Below are 15,375 nucleotides of genomic sequence, written 5' to 3'. Positions count from 1 at the left end.
CCTTTCAAATAAATGAAAATCTTAAAAAAAGAAATAAAATATAAACATTTTAAAAAGTAATATATATAATAAAATAAAATAAAAATAAATTAATCTGCTGTGAGGCTGTTTCCAAATTTGGAAGTGGCCTTATCTTAAAGTCAAGAACCTATTTTACTGTAAATCACACATACACGTACACACATACACACATCTACGCTTTGTAGTTAACATTTGGAGATTATATTAAAGTATGCCATATTGGTACATACCTTTCATATATATATACATATATATGTGTATATATATATCACAACAACAGATGGCATACTGGTACTAATATTATGGTTAACTAAGTTTTCACCACATAGTTGAATATATCACTGCTTTTCAAGGCATGAAATGTTTTTAGAAAAAACATTTTGACATTTTCTCAAATATAAAGAACACTAGAGGAAAAGTCAATAGACTAAGTTTTGCTCCTGGATCTAGCATGCAGAAGGTAAGCAGCTTCAGTCAAATTACAAACTACTCTCTACCTCAGTTTTCTCACATGACAACTGGGTTTGTGAGATAGGCCTCTAAGGGTCCCTCCAGGCCTGAAATTCTACACTGAATACAGTACATTATTTTTATACAAGTTTCACCTATGTCATATATACAGATTTAAAAAAATAGTGATACTTTCCACCCTATCCTCTCTCCCAACCATGCTTCAACCCTTCTTCCTCCTCCTTCTCCCATTCCTACTCTTAATTTTTTCAAAGATCTATTTTCAAGTTACTTAATGATCAAAAATTAATCCTACACTAAAAGCGTTCAACAAATAGTTTGAAGAAGAAAAAAACATAGTACACTATTTTTATGGTTAAGAAGCCACTTCAGGACCGGTGCCGCGGCTCACTTGGCTAATCCTCCACCTGTGGCGCCGGCACCCCAGGTTCTAGTCTCGGTTGGGGTGCTGGATTCTGTCCCAGTTGCTCCTCTTCCAGTCTAGCTCTCTGCTGTGGCCCGGGAAGGCAGTGGAGGATGGCCCAAGTGCTTGGGCCCTGTACCCGCATGGGAGACCAGGAAGAAGCACCTGGCTCCTGGCTTTGGATTGGTGCAGCGCGCCGGCCGTAGCGGCCATTTGGGAGGTGAACCAACAGAAGGAAGACCTTTCTCTCTCTCTCTCTCTCTCTGTCTAACTCTGCCTGTCAAAAAAAAAAAAAAAAAAAGAAAAAGAAAAAAGAAGCCACTTCAGGTCTCTGACATGTTTAAGACCATTATAAGCACAGAGTGTGACATCACTTTTTAATTATTTATTATTTTATTGAAAGGCAGAGAGACAGAGTGAGATTTTCCACCTGATGGCTACAAAAGCCAGAGTTGGGCCAGGACAAAACCACCAGCCAGGAACTCAATCTCAGTCTTCCACATGGGTGGCAGGGACCCTAGTATTTGAGCCATTACCACTGCCACCTAGGGAGCACAATAGCAGGTAGCTGGAATTGGGAACTCAAACCCAGGTGTTCTGATATTTGATGTAGGCACTCCAAGTAGCATCTTAACTGCTATACCAAATACAACCACCCCCATCAGTTTTTAACAAAATATCCAAAGCCAGGAAACAGCTGTACTCCAATTAGTTTTACAAACTTAATTCTTCCAAATGAAAATGTCTTTCCAATATCCTTTCTTCCCTTTATTAAAATACATTCCTATCCATCCCTTAAAATGACAATGTCTTGGCGCTCAGCTCTCTGCCTCTCTGCTGAGTCGCCCACCTGGTCTGGCCAGGTGTAATCTCTGCACTCAACCATGTAACCTCGCTCCTCCCCCCCCCCCCAATAAAAAATGACAATGTCTCTCAATTTTCAGCAATTTCTAAAAAGCTGCCAATGTACAAATGCTACTAGATGAGAAAGACTACTTTTTCCAAGTAGACTGCAACCATATGATATTGTTACACTGAATCTTAACAATTTGTCTTTCCTTCCCACTGGACTGCAAACTTTTATTTAAAAACATTTACTATTTTCATCTACTTGGGAGGGAGGGAGGGAGGGAAAGGGAGAAGTAGAGGAAGGGGGGGCAGGAGGAGGGGGAGGGAGTTTCCACATGCTGCTTTACTCCTGAAATGCCTGTAATAGCCATGGTTAGGCCAAAGAGAAGCCAGGAGCCTGAAACCACATCCAAGACTCCACGTGGCTGGCAGGGGCCCAAGAACTTAGGTCATCATCTGCTGCCTTTCAGGATCAGAAGCAGGGTAGCTGGGAATCCAACTGGCACTCTGATAATGGGATGTGAGCATCCCCAAAAGCAACTTAGCTGGCAGCACCACAATACCTGCCCCAACTGTGAACATTTGAATGCAGATATTATTACCACATTAATGTCTGTACTCCTAATGCATAGGAAAATATATATTTGATCTTATGAGATCAGAAAGCCAATTTTTAAAAACATGAAGGAAGAAAAACAAACTTCTTAAAGGAAAGAGAGCTCTTAAAGAACCCACAAAAAGGTGAGGAGGTGGATATGTTAATCTGCTTGACTATACTAATAATTTCACTATGTATATCAAAACATTATATACCTCCAATACATATAATAAAATTAAGTATTTTAAAGGTAAATTTTATAAGTACCTTCAAATTTATTTTTAAATATCCATTTAATGGGCCGGCGCCGTGGCTCACTAGGCTAATCCTCCGCCTTGTGGCGTCAGCACACTGGGTTCTATTCCCAGTCAGGGCGCCGGATTCTGTCCCGGTTGCCCCTCTTCCAGGCCAGCTCTCTGCTGTGGCCAGGGAGTGCAGTGGAGGATGGCCCAAGTACTTGGGCCCTGCACCCCATGGGAGACCAGAATAAGTACCTGGCTCCTGCCATCGGATCAGCGCAGTGTGCCGGCCGCAGTGTGTTGGCCGGAGGGTGAACCAACGGCAAAAGGAAGACCTTTCTCTCTGTCTCTCTCTCTCACTGTCCACCCTGCCTGTCAAAAAAAAAAAAAAGATGAAAAAAAATATCCATTTAAAAAAAATGGGGGGGGGGGGCGGCGCTGTGGCGCAGGGGGTTAACGCCCTGGCCTGCATCCCATATGGGCGCCGGTTCAAGACAAGGCTGCTCCACTTCTGATCCAGCTCTCTGCTATGGCCTCAGAAAGCAGTAGAAGATGGCCCAAAATCCTTGAGCCCTTGCACCCACGTGGGAGACCGGGAAGAAGCTCCTAGCTCCTGGCTTCGGATCAGCGCAGCTCTAGCCGTTGCAGCCATCTGGGGAGTGAACCATCGGATGGAAGACCTCTCTCTCACTCTCCCTGCCTCTCCTCTCTCTGTGTAACTCTTTCAAATAAATAAATCTTTTTAAAAAATGGGGAAGGTGCTATAGCACAGCCAGTTAAGTCACTGCTTGAGTCACTCACATGCCACATCTCATGCCACATCTGAGTATAGCTTCATGTTCTAGCGCCTCTGTTTCCAATCTAGTTTCCTGCTAATGCATCCTGGAAAGCAGCAGATGATGGCTCAAGTACTTGGATCCCTGCTACCCATGTGGGAGACCCAAATGGAGTTATCGGCTCAGCCTGACCCAACTCCAGCTGTTGCAGACATTTGGGGAGAGAGATGTTAGAGTGTGTGTGTGTGTGTGTGTGTATGTATGTATGTATATATATATATATTCTCTCTCTCTCTTATTCTACCCTTCAAAGAAATAAAAATAAATATTTTAAAAATAAGTAGATCAAAACATTTTAAAAAGCATAAAAATATATTTCCAGAATTTATTTTTCATATTTACAAAGGAAACAGTAAAACAGGAGATGCATTCTGCCTAATGGAATTGCATCAACTATTTTGAATATAACCTTGTGATAATAATACTTATAATAAAATAAGCATTTTCCCTTAGAATGTGAGGAATACAAATTTTTTTTGCAGAATATTCATCATCAGTATTTTTATTACGCCATATTGTTCTTGAAACAAATGAAGGGCATAATGGTCTCAAAATTTGTATTTTTTTAAATGCTGATATTAATGTTTGCACATCTGCCTGTTTAATAAAGACATGTTTTAGCAAACAACTACTACACATTTTATCACTAAAAATTACAGATAGCTTCCTTTTGAGTAGAGAGCAGTTTATAATGCTCTCACTAAATAAAGCAATCACTTGTAGAAGAAATATTTATTTAATATACTTGTTTTGGTTCCACCCCCAGACATTATGGTTCAGGGTGGGGCTCAGGCATGTGTGTTTTTTAAACCTCCTCAGATGATTCTGATACATGGCCAAGATTGAAAAACACTATTTAGGTGCTTCTAAGATTTGGGGGTGAGAGAGAGATATGTGTGTTTGCACAGCTTGCTACAGAGCTGCTTATCATTTGTATGTCACTTGCTGTTTTTTATTGTCAAGGTATTTGATACTCTACTGTGTCATCATTTCCAAAACTGGGCTTTTGTATTTCCTCTGCTCCCTACCCCATTCTTGTCTATTGCCTAACATTTCTCAGACTTACCAGGACTATGTTCAGTGATGTCTACTATTAAGATGTGTTTCAGTCATCTCAAGCCTTGCCACCTCCCTCTACCTCACTTTCATCAGGTGCTGTGCCATTCCAAAAACCTGAGAGTAGCAACCATCTAGATTGAAACAGGTGTTAATGTACTTATTAGAGATCCATTTGTATTTTCCTAAGAGTAACTCAAAAAAACTTCCTTATGATGATTCAATAAAGTTGTGATATATCACCTTATTTTCCCCTATATTCACTCTTTAATTGTTCACTTCCGCAACAAAACAATCACATTCATTAAGCACATCCTCCATATCAGATACTGTGCTATACGTTGGCAATACAGAGATAAAATGTGAACATAGAGAACTTTGTCAAAATAATTTTATCATTAAAGAAACAAAAAAATATAAGTAGGGCAGCTGTTCGGCTGCTGCTTGGGACACCATTCCATATCAGAGTGCCTAGGTTCAATACTTGGCTCTGACCCCAAGTCCAGCTTTCTGCCAATGCACACCCTGGAAAACAGTGATGACTCAAGAGGTTAGGTCTCTACCACCCATGTGGGAGATCTGTACTGAATTTCAGACTTCTAATTTGTGCCCAGACCAGCCTAGCCCAGCCTGGCCAGCAAATGCAGGCAAATGGAGAGCAAAACAGAGGATAGGTTCTCTCTCCTTCTCCCTTGCTCTCAATTCCCCCCTTTCAAAATAAACTTTTTTTTAGAAAAATACACTTTGAACTAAATCACATCGCCTCACAACTGATATGACAAAATCCTAACAGTACCTCAGAATATGACTGTATTTGGGGATAGGTCCTTTAAAGTGGTAATTAACATAAAATGATGTCACATGGGTGGGTCCTAATCAAAAATGATAGGTATCCTTATAAGGTGTCCTTATAAGGAAGCTATGACACATACACACACAGGAAATATCATGAGAAGGCACCGGGAGGAGAGAGATATCTACAAGCTACAGAGGGAGATCTCAGAAAAACAACTCTGCTGGCACCTTGATGCCAGACTTAACAGACTCCAAAATCATGAGAAAATAAATTTCTGTTGTCTAAGCCACCCAATCAGTACTAACTGGTCAGGGTAGCCATAGTAACCAACATTAGTTGATTTATGAAAAGAAAGTTGCTACTATCAAGAGAAGATTTAAAAGGGACAACTATTCTTTCTACATCAAATGATAAATGTGAGGCAAGGATGGCTATAAGTTTTTGTTTTGTTTTGTTTTATACTTTGTTTACAACCTCAAAGTAATCAATGATCAACATGAAAACTATGAAGGCTCAATCACACCCAAAATATTATGTTCTGATCTCTGTAATTTGTGATCACCTATTTATAAACAAACAAACTGAGAGCCAGAAAAACAGAAACAGAGAGAGAGCCAGCCAGTTCATTTCCCAAATGCCTGCACTGGCTGGGACTGGGCTGGGTGGAAGCCAGGAAGTCAAATCACTTAAGCCACTATCACTGCCTCCCAGGGTCTGCATTAGCAGGAAGCCAGATTCAGGAGCTAAAAAGATGTATAAAACCCAAATATATGATGTGTGATGCAAAAATCTTAACCACAAAGCTAAATGTCTGACTCTGATTATTTTCTTCTTAATTCAAGAGGCCAACAATGCTGTAACATTGGAAAAACATTCTAATGAACTGGCAAATACACTAGAGCTGTATTCATTTGACAACTGATTTGGTCAGAAGGAAAACATTACCTATTAACCGGAAAGAGAAAGAGCTGATGACAATTTATTAGCAATATACTATAATTACAAGTTTCACAGGACTGTTGGGACCATCTTCCAGAAAACAAGTCAAAACAACAGAAGAGGGATTTTTAAAGCCTAAATTTCTTGGGTTTTATGTAATAATGCAACATCCATCTGTTCAACATTTGTCTTATTTGAGAATAGCCAGGCCAGTTTGGTGGAAAGATCACTCTGAAATTCCAAGAATCATTTGGTTATGGATTTGTTAAAATAAATATGCAGAGACCTGGGAGAGCATCTTGATGTGCACTTCTCATGTAGTAATCCAAGATTACTAAAAACCAAGTCAATTATCAGTATAATTTGAGAGAGGGCTAACAGTAATAATATGTCAAAATAAAATAAAGTCACCATAGTGAATTAAACACATCAAAATAATGTATACACTGAAAGGGAATTGCAGAATATTTAGGTTTGCAAAGTTTTTTATTGATGACTAAAAACTGCAGAAGGGTGGCAAAGCAGTTCCCACTTGGGTTGTTTTATTCTATTTATTAGGATCAGCTCCTTAGTTCTCCCACCAAAAAATGGTAATAATATCTTCTTTTTCTATCTCAGATCTGTTATAATGGAAAACTCTGAAAACCACAGAATATCCATAAAAATTGATGTTACTGAATTTACAATATTTATCTTTGCATATTTCATAGTGCAGCATAAATGTACCATATAGTGGCCATACAATAGTGTTTAGACAAAAAATTATTCATCTGAGAGTTTTACATATCTATAGTACAATGGCTTCAAATTTTTTAAAAAGGAAAATGAATAAAAAGCAGAAGTAAACAACAGCATTTTAAGGAAAGAAAAATACTGAAGCAAAACAAGGTTAACTATTCATCACAGTAAAAAGACTAATACAGGAAGTAAAAATCTGACATACCAGAAGGGATCTCCAGCTTAAAATACTCCCTATGTAAGTTTCCATGAGTTTAACAAAGTAAAACGCACTTGTGAAAAAGCAGTTTGAAAAGAATTCTTGGTCGGCGCCACAGCTCACTAGGCTAATCCTCCACCTGCGGCGCTGGCACCCCAGGTTCTAGTCCCGGTTGGAGCGCCAGATTCTGTCCCGGCTGCTCCTTTTCCAGTCCAGCTCTCTGCTGTGGCCTGGGAAGGCAGTGGAGGATGGCCCAAGTCTTTGGGCCCTGCACCTGCATGGGAGACCAGGAGGAAGCACCTGGCTCCTGGCTTTGGATCGGCGCAGCGCACCAGCTGCAGCAGCCATTTGAGGAGTGAACCAACAGAAGGAAGACCTTTCTCTCTGTCTCTCGCACTAATTTTGCCTGTCAAAAAAAAAAAAAAAAAAAAAAACCAAAAACAAACAAACAAAAAAGAATTCTTGGGGCCAGCGCTGTGGCGTAGTGGGTAAAGCCACTGCCTGCAGTGTTGGCATCCCATATGGGTGCCGGTTCAAGTATCAGCTGCTCCACCTCTGATCCACCTCTCTGCTATGGTCTGGGAAAGCAGTAGAAGATGGCCCAAGTCCTTGGGCCCCTCCACCCGCATGGAGACCTGGAAGAAGCTCCTGGGTCCTGGCTTCGGATCGGCTCAGCTCCGGCCATTGCAGCCATTTGAGGAGTGAACCAGCAGATGGAAGATCTCTCTCTCTCTATCTTTCTCTGCCTCTGCCTCTCTGTAACTCTGCCTTTCAAATAAATAAATCAATCTTTAAAAACAGAGACCTATGTCAAGAATGATATTTCTAATTAAACATTTAAGGGCTTAAAATATCAAGAAATCAATAGTGCTTTATTGAATATATATTTTCAGGTGAATACAACATTTGTGTTTCTGGGTAATAAAAATATAAATCAATTTAGTGACTAAACATATTGCTAACCTTGTGTTATGAAATCAACGAAGAATAGAATTGTAAACTAAATCATCTTTGAAATTCCTAATATATTATAAGCATTAAAAATATGTATTTTCGGGCCAGGCATTTGGCACAGAGGCTAAGATGCCAAAGGGGCCACCAGCATCCCATATTGGAGTGCCTGGATTGAAGTCCCAGCTCTGTGTCTGATTCCAAGTTCATGCTAATGTGCACCCTAGGAGGTATTTGATTTCAGTAAATAATACTCTATATGAGATATTTTAAATTAATTAATTTATTTACTTATTTCTTTAGTTATTTGAAAATCAGAGCATCAAAGAGAGAGGGAGACCCAGAGATAGAGAAGATCCACAGATTCACTCTCCAAGTTGATGGCAACAACCAGGGTTGGGCCAGGATGAAACCAGGAGTCAGGAACTTCATCCAGGTCTCCCATGTAGGTGACATGGGCCCAAGTACTTGGACCATATTCTTCTGCTTTTCCAAGTCCATTAGCAGGGAGATGGATCAGAAGTGGAGCAGCCAGGACTCCAACCAGCACTCATTTGGAATGCCAATATCATAAGCTGGAACTTAATCCACTGTGCTACAATTCACTCTATACACACTTCAAAAGTAAACATAAGTGAAATAATCAACTATCGAATATAAGACAGCTATGCTTATTTTGACAACATATAAGAAAGAAACTCATGTCAGCCATCTACTAAAGAAGAATATCATACTTCTTTTAGTTTTGATATTGTTACCAAAAGTAGAGGATTAGATGGTGAAATGGGGTATCGGATATCTTTTATCAGGGAACTATTACTTAATAAATACCAAATGTGAAGGTTATCTTGAGAAATGGAACAATGTTTCAAAACAAATCTAGACATAGTAAAAAGTCTAACAACTATAAGGGTGGGCATTGTGTCATGCCATATTGGGGTGCCAGCTGCAGTCCTGGCTGCTCTGCTTCAAATCCAGCTACCTGCTATTGCACCTTGGAAGGCGACAGAAATTGTCTCAAGTGCTTAGGCCCCTGTCACCCATGTGGTAGACCAGGATGGAGAGTCCCTGGATCCCTGTTCCAGCCTGCTCCAGATCTAGCTGCTGCAGTCATTTGAGGAGTGGACAAGAAAGCATATGATAGATCAGTGTGTGTGTGTGTGTGTGTGCACGCGCCCCTCTCTCTGTCACTCTACCTTTCAAATAAATAAATCAATAAATCTTTAAGATTAGACTGCCTATAATCCAGCTTTGCTGGTCATGCTGGATATACAAGTATATGGAGTCTAAAACCTTTTTGTTTCACCTTTCTTGCTTTAACTAAAGAAAAGAGATCAAATGACCATGAAAATCCAAAGTAAGAATAACGAAGGATATATTGGCAGACTAAATCAATCACAAAATAGCACCATGTCACATAGGCATATCTAAAGATCAAATTTAAACAACACTAAAAGATCTCTGCATAAAGAGCAGTCTCTACAATCCTACCATACTTTAAAAAAACTAAAAAGCCAATCACAAAAAAATACACAGGTGCCAACATAACAATGAAAAAGACAATCACAATAAGAAAAATTCTTACATACAATAATACTTCAGAATTTTGTGGAAAATAGAATTAATGGTTTATTTTGGTGAAAAAAAATTGAAATCCTTGCATAGTTTTTTTTCATAATATGTATTTTCCATTAAGTTTCTGAAGACCTCTCATATAAAAATATTTTCAAATGTAATTACTTTTTTTATTTGAACGGCAGAGTGACAGAGAAACACACAAAGATCTTCCATCTACTGGTTTACTCCCTAAATGCCCACCAACAGCCAGGCTGAAGCCAGGAGTCTTGAACTCCACCCAAGTCTCCCACATGGGTAGCAAAGACCAAGCACTTGAGCCATTATCCACCAACTCCCAGGACATTGATTCGCAGAAAACTAGATCCAAAGCAGAGCTAATACTCAATCCCAGGCACTCAATATGGCATGCAGGTGTCCTAAATGAAAGCATAACCCACTGTACCACAACGCCTACCCCAATATATTTAAATGTATATATATACACACACACACACAAATGGTTTGTTTCTTATCATCCATATAGTGTACTGATACATAGTAAATATCTTACCTATCATACACTAAAAGTGCATGGTGTTAAATCCACATAACCTAGGCCACAAACCAAATCAAATCCCTGAAAGTTACCCTAGGTCCTTTATTCTCCAAAACTTCAGACTCCACTTCTAAGCACTGAAATTGATACTTAAAGTAAATCACATCAGCATATATCACGATATATTTCTACTATCTTCCCACTAGAAACTGTACTTTACTTTCTATTAAAACTAAAATGTAGGCCGGCACTGCGGCTCAATAGGCTAATCCTCCGCCTGCAGTGCCAGCACCTTGGGTTCTAGTCCCGGTCAGGGCGCCAGATTCTGTCCCGGCTGCTCCTCTTCCAGTCCAGCTCTCTGCTGTGGCCCGGGAAGGCAGTGGAGGATGGCCCAAGTCTTTGGGCCCTGCACTCGCATGGGAGACCAGGAAAAGCACCTGGCTCCTGGCTTCGGATCACCGTAGCGGCCATTGGGGGTTAACCAACGGAAAAGGAAGACCTTTCTCTCTCTCTCTCTCTCTCTCTCACTGTCCACTCTGCCTGTCCAAAAAAAAAAAAAAAACCACTAAAATGTAAACATTTGACAATCACCCTATGTATATAAGTTTATGTAGCTCAGTATTTCCAAATTTGATCCCATTTCTACCCGGAAGTTGAAGAAAATCTTATTTACATACATCCAGTGGATTCTGTATTTAAGTAATCTAATAACTAAATGAAATATTTTATTTATTACACTTAAATGGGTAAATTTTGTAATTTTTATCTCAATAAAGCTATTTAAAAAACTTCATGCATAACAATTTCTTATAGGAAAACCTGTCCTATATTTTGGATTGTAGTTGATTTATTAATAACTGGGTATGAGGCTCAGCACTGTGGTAAGCTTCTACTTACATTGCCCAAATCCCATAATAAAGTGCCAGTTTGAGTCCCAGCTGCTCTGCTTCTGATACAGCTCAGTGCTAATGAGCCTGGGAAGGCACTGGAGAATGTCCCAAACACTTGTGCCTGTGTCAAACACGTGAGGGACTAGGATAGAGTTCCTAGCTACTGGCTTCAGCCTGACCCAGCCCCAGCTGTTGCAGCCATTTAGGAGAGTGAACCAGTGGATGGAAAATTTTCTCTCTTTATCTCTCCCCCTCTCTCTGTCACTCTGCCTTTCAAATAAATAAAAATTTTAATTGAAAAATTTGTTTCCTATTACCAACTTATCTGAGTGTCTTCAAATGACAAGAATTTTCTTCTTTTCCTATTATTCACTTTCCTTATATGACAAAACTGTTGCTTAATAAATTAACATGAATACTTACCTGGCAAGAATCTGCTTCTCCCTCTTCCATTGGCTCATCAACCATTTTAACACCATTTACCTGAAAAACATTGTTCAACAGTTGAAATACAGGAATATTAAAACAACAGTAATAGCTAAGAAAAACATGACTCCAGACATTTATCTCCACAATCTAACAAGATCCACACTTACTGAAAAACAAAAAAAAAACAAAGGACATATAGAATGCACTTAGAAAAAGAACACTATTAATATGGTTCCCAGACTTCCTTAAGAATCCTTGATTTTCAGAGTTTATTTTTCATTGCATATTATTTAGAGCATTGCTATGGCAGACAACCACATACTGAGTATATGATCTATGTACTTTCATTAAATTTGTCTCCAACCAAATATTTATGACACATACACAAAAAATGCCACAGAAGACATCTTCCATGGGAATATGGTCAAAGCAAATTAGGATGGAAAGAACTTTACACTGTTGTGAATATTTCTCCCCTCATTCATTTCAATTAAATTTCATGAGATAATATACAGAAAAAAGAATAAACCACATGAAAGAGATTAAAATGGCCATGAACATAAAATTATTTCAACATACACAGCATAATACACTTCAATCACTATTTCAAGAAAAACAAAATGTATCTTTAGTCAAAGATCCACAAACCACAGCCTATGGGACAGATCTGGCCTCTCTATTTCTGTATAAAAAGTTTCTGGAATGTAGCCATACTCACTTGTTTTCATATTATTGATGGCTGCTTTCACACTAAAACAGCAGAGTTAGGCAGTGTGACAGAGATCCTATGCTTTCAAAACCTAAAATATTTACTATTTGTTCCTCTACAGAAAAATTTTTCAACCACTGATTAAAGGTGTTTGAAAATAAATCAATACCAAAATGGTCATTGGTCATTTTTAAGAATCCACAGAAAAGTATAAAGAGCTTCTAGTAACAGCCTAAATGGAATAAGCTCACTAAGCCTATCTCTCCCCTGATTACAAACTAAAAATTCCAGGTAGAACACAATCAATCAAACTAAAAACACCACCTGAGAATTCTAGAAACTTAACAGTACCAACTGGACTAAATAAAGAGAGAAAAAAAAATTGAAAAATAACTCAGATGAGTTTCCTGGGCTTTTTTCTGACCTTTATCTCCTGTATCTGACCTGAGGAGAGAATGAAACACAGAACTGCACTGTAGGCATGAATAAAAATTCCACAAGAAATCCCAGTTTCGGGGCTGGTACTGAGGCATAGTAGTTTAAGGCTCTGCCTGAGGCGCCAGCATCCCATATGGGTTCCTGTTTGTGTCCCGGCCACTCCTCTTCTGATACTGCTCCCCGCTGATGTACCTGGGAAAGCAGTGGAGGACAAGCCTAAGAGCTTGGGCCCCTGCACCCATGTGGAAGACCCTCATGAAGCTCCTGGCTCCTGGCTTCAGCCTGACCCAGCCCCAGGGGTAGCTGCCATATGAGGACTGAACCAGCGAATGGAAGACCTTCCTATCTCTCTCTCCCTTTCTCTGTCTGTAACCCTGCCTCTCAAATAAATAAATAAATCTTTATGGAAAAAAAAGAAAGAAATCCCAGTTTCTACAGAGGACCAAGAAAAGATGTACTTAAGGAGAACCCAAATTTTCTCTTCCTATCTCACTTTCTCCTTTTCAACTCTCAGTCCTACTCTAAGGCAAAGCTCGATGCAGAGGAAAATCCATCTCTGGCCAGTGGAAGCAGGAAAACAGTCTCCAATGATAAGAAAAGTACAAGGGTAATCCCTGTTTTTTTTTTTTTTAATTCTTCTTCACTTCATCACTTCATCCTGAGGGCAACCCTAATAGTGCAAAGCTCTATGACATCAAGAAAGACCAAGACGCTGAAATAAACTAATTTCTGATCACAGGAACAGCTAAGTGGCCCCTGAGAACTGGAGAATATGGAAGAAATAACAGAATAAAATGAAAGAAGGGGATCTGTTAAGTTTATCAATGAATCCACAAAAGTCTTAGTCTCAACAACAAACTGCACATGTAGGGAACTAAAGAAGCATAACAAAGGCTTTGAGACATGAATGCAGTATCAACCACTACTCAAGTCTCAGACTAAATTACTAAATTAGCACATGCTCTGAGTGGCACATCCAGAGTGCTTACCCAAATGCTCTGAAAACTAAATTAACATTGGAAACATTACGCAGAAAGGGTAAGGCAGAACAGGGAAGTTTGAACTTAACCAAGTAGATTGCCTATTGAACCAAACAAACAAAAACAAGTATCAATTCCAGGCTGACTCCAATGTTGAAAGATCTGACAAACACTTTAAAGCAGCTATTATAAATACACTCTTCAGAAAAAAAATAAACACACTAGAACAGAATAAAAAAATTATCAGCAAAGAAACAGAAACTCTAAAAACAATAAAATGTAAAAGATTCTAGAACTAAAAATTATGTGAAAATTTTAATACTAGATAGATTCAATGAAAAAATGAAGATGGCAGGGGAAATAAACAGAACACAGATAAATAGAAATCACCTAATATGAAGATAGTGTAAATGAGTAAAAACAGAGTCTCAGAGACATGGGCAAATATCAGATAGTTAAAATTCTTATCATTAACATCCTAGAGGCTGGCGCCATGGCTCACTTGGTTAATCCTCCGCCTGCAGCACCAGCATCCCATATGGGCGCCGGGTTCTAGTCCCGATTGCTCCTCTTCCAGTCCAGCTCTCTGCTGTGGCCTGGGAGGGCAGTGGAGGATGGCCCAAGTACTTGGGCCCCTGCACCCGCACGGGAGACCAGGAGGAGGCACCTGGCTCCTGGCTTCGGATCGGCGCAGCACCGGTTGTAGCAGCCATTTGGGGAGTAAACCAACGGAAGGAAGACCTTTCTGTCTCTCTCTCACTGTCTATAACTCTGTCAAATAAATTTTTAAAAAAAATAAAGAAAGAAAAAGAAAAAGAAATCCTAGAAACAAGAATTAAAAAAAAAATAAAGCAATTCCACTCAGATGAAAGGTCAAGAACTGGTAAATCTATAAAGACATAAACATTAGTGGTTTCTTAGGGCTAAAGTATAGGGAGATGAGGTTGACTGATAAAGGGTACAGGCTCCTTTTTACTGTGTTGAAAAACTTCTAAAATTGTGGTAATGGTTGTACATACTTGTAAATATGATAAAACACTAAAACATACATTTTGAATGGGTATATTTATATGTCAAGTGAATTATATCTCAATAAAGCTGTTTTTAGAAAAGAAACAATGGGCTGGCACTGTGGCACAGTGGGTTAAAGCCCCAGCCTGCAGGGCTGGCATCCCATGCAGGCGCTGGTTCGAGTCCCAGCTGCTCCCCTTCTTTGTTATGGCCTGGGAAAACAGTAGAAGATGGTCCAAGTGCTTGGGCCCCTGTACCCATGTGGGAGACCTGGAAGAACCTCCTGTCTCTTGACTTTGGATCAACACAGCTCTGGCCATTGCAGTCATTTGGGGAGTGAATCAGCAGATGGAAGATCTTTCTCTCTCTCTCTGGCTCTACCTCTCTCTGTAACTGTCTTTCAAATAAATAAAATAAATCTTTTTTTAAAAAAAATGGCTGAATTTCTGCCAAATTTAGTGAGAGATTTAAATTTACAGTTTCAAGAAGCTCGAAGCAGCTCGGTGAACCCCAAGCAGGATAAAATTAAGGAAAGCCACCTCAAAATATATCTTAAACTATTTTTAACCAAATGAAAAATGGGAACATTCCTAAAGAGAATGAGAGAAAAACAGCACATTACATAAAGGGGAACATCAAATTGAATGACTGCAGATTTCTCTTGAAAAATCATGGAGGCCAGAAAACAGCGGAAAACACCTCTCTGGGA

The 15,375-nt window shown here is 39.4% G+C and overlaps 1 protein-coding gene across 2 annotated transcripts in view; it reads right to left on the bottom strand.

Annotated features, from left to right (window-relative positions):
* Nucleotides 1-15,375, bottom strand: part of RPS6KA6 (ribosomal protein S6 kinase A6) — a 145,279-nt gene that overhangs the window by 103,841 nt on the left and 26,063 nt on the right. For both annotated transcript variants that reach the window (XM_070066736.2, XM_070066735.2), the window contains exon 2: nucleotides 11,523-11,582. In XM_070066736.2, coding sequence (XP_069922837.1) covers nucleotides 11,523-11,567 — 45 coding nt within the window. In that variant the 5' untranslated portion in view covers nucleotides 11,568-11,582. The remainder of the gene's footprint in view (nucleotides 1-11,522; nucleotides 11,583-15,375) is intronic.

This window comes from Oryctolagus cuniculus, chromosome X, assembly GCF_051225735.1.
Source record: "Oryctolagus cuniculus isolate XC-2025 breed Fujian yellow rabbit chromosome X, ASM5122573v1, whole genome shotgun sequence".
Lineage (NCBI taxonomy): Eukaryota > Metazoa > Chordata > Mammalia > Lagomorpha > Leporidae > Oryctolagus > Oryctolagus cuniculus.
Note: the sequence above shows the minus strand (reverse complement) of the source record. Positions and strands in the feature narration are given on the sequence as shown.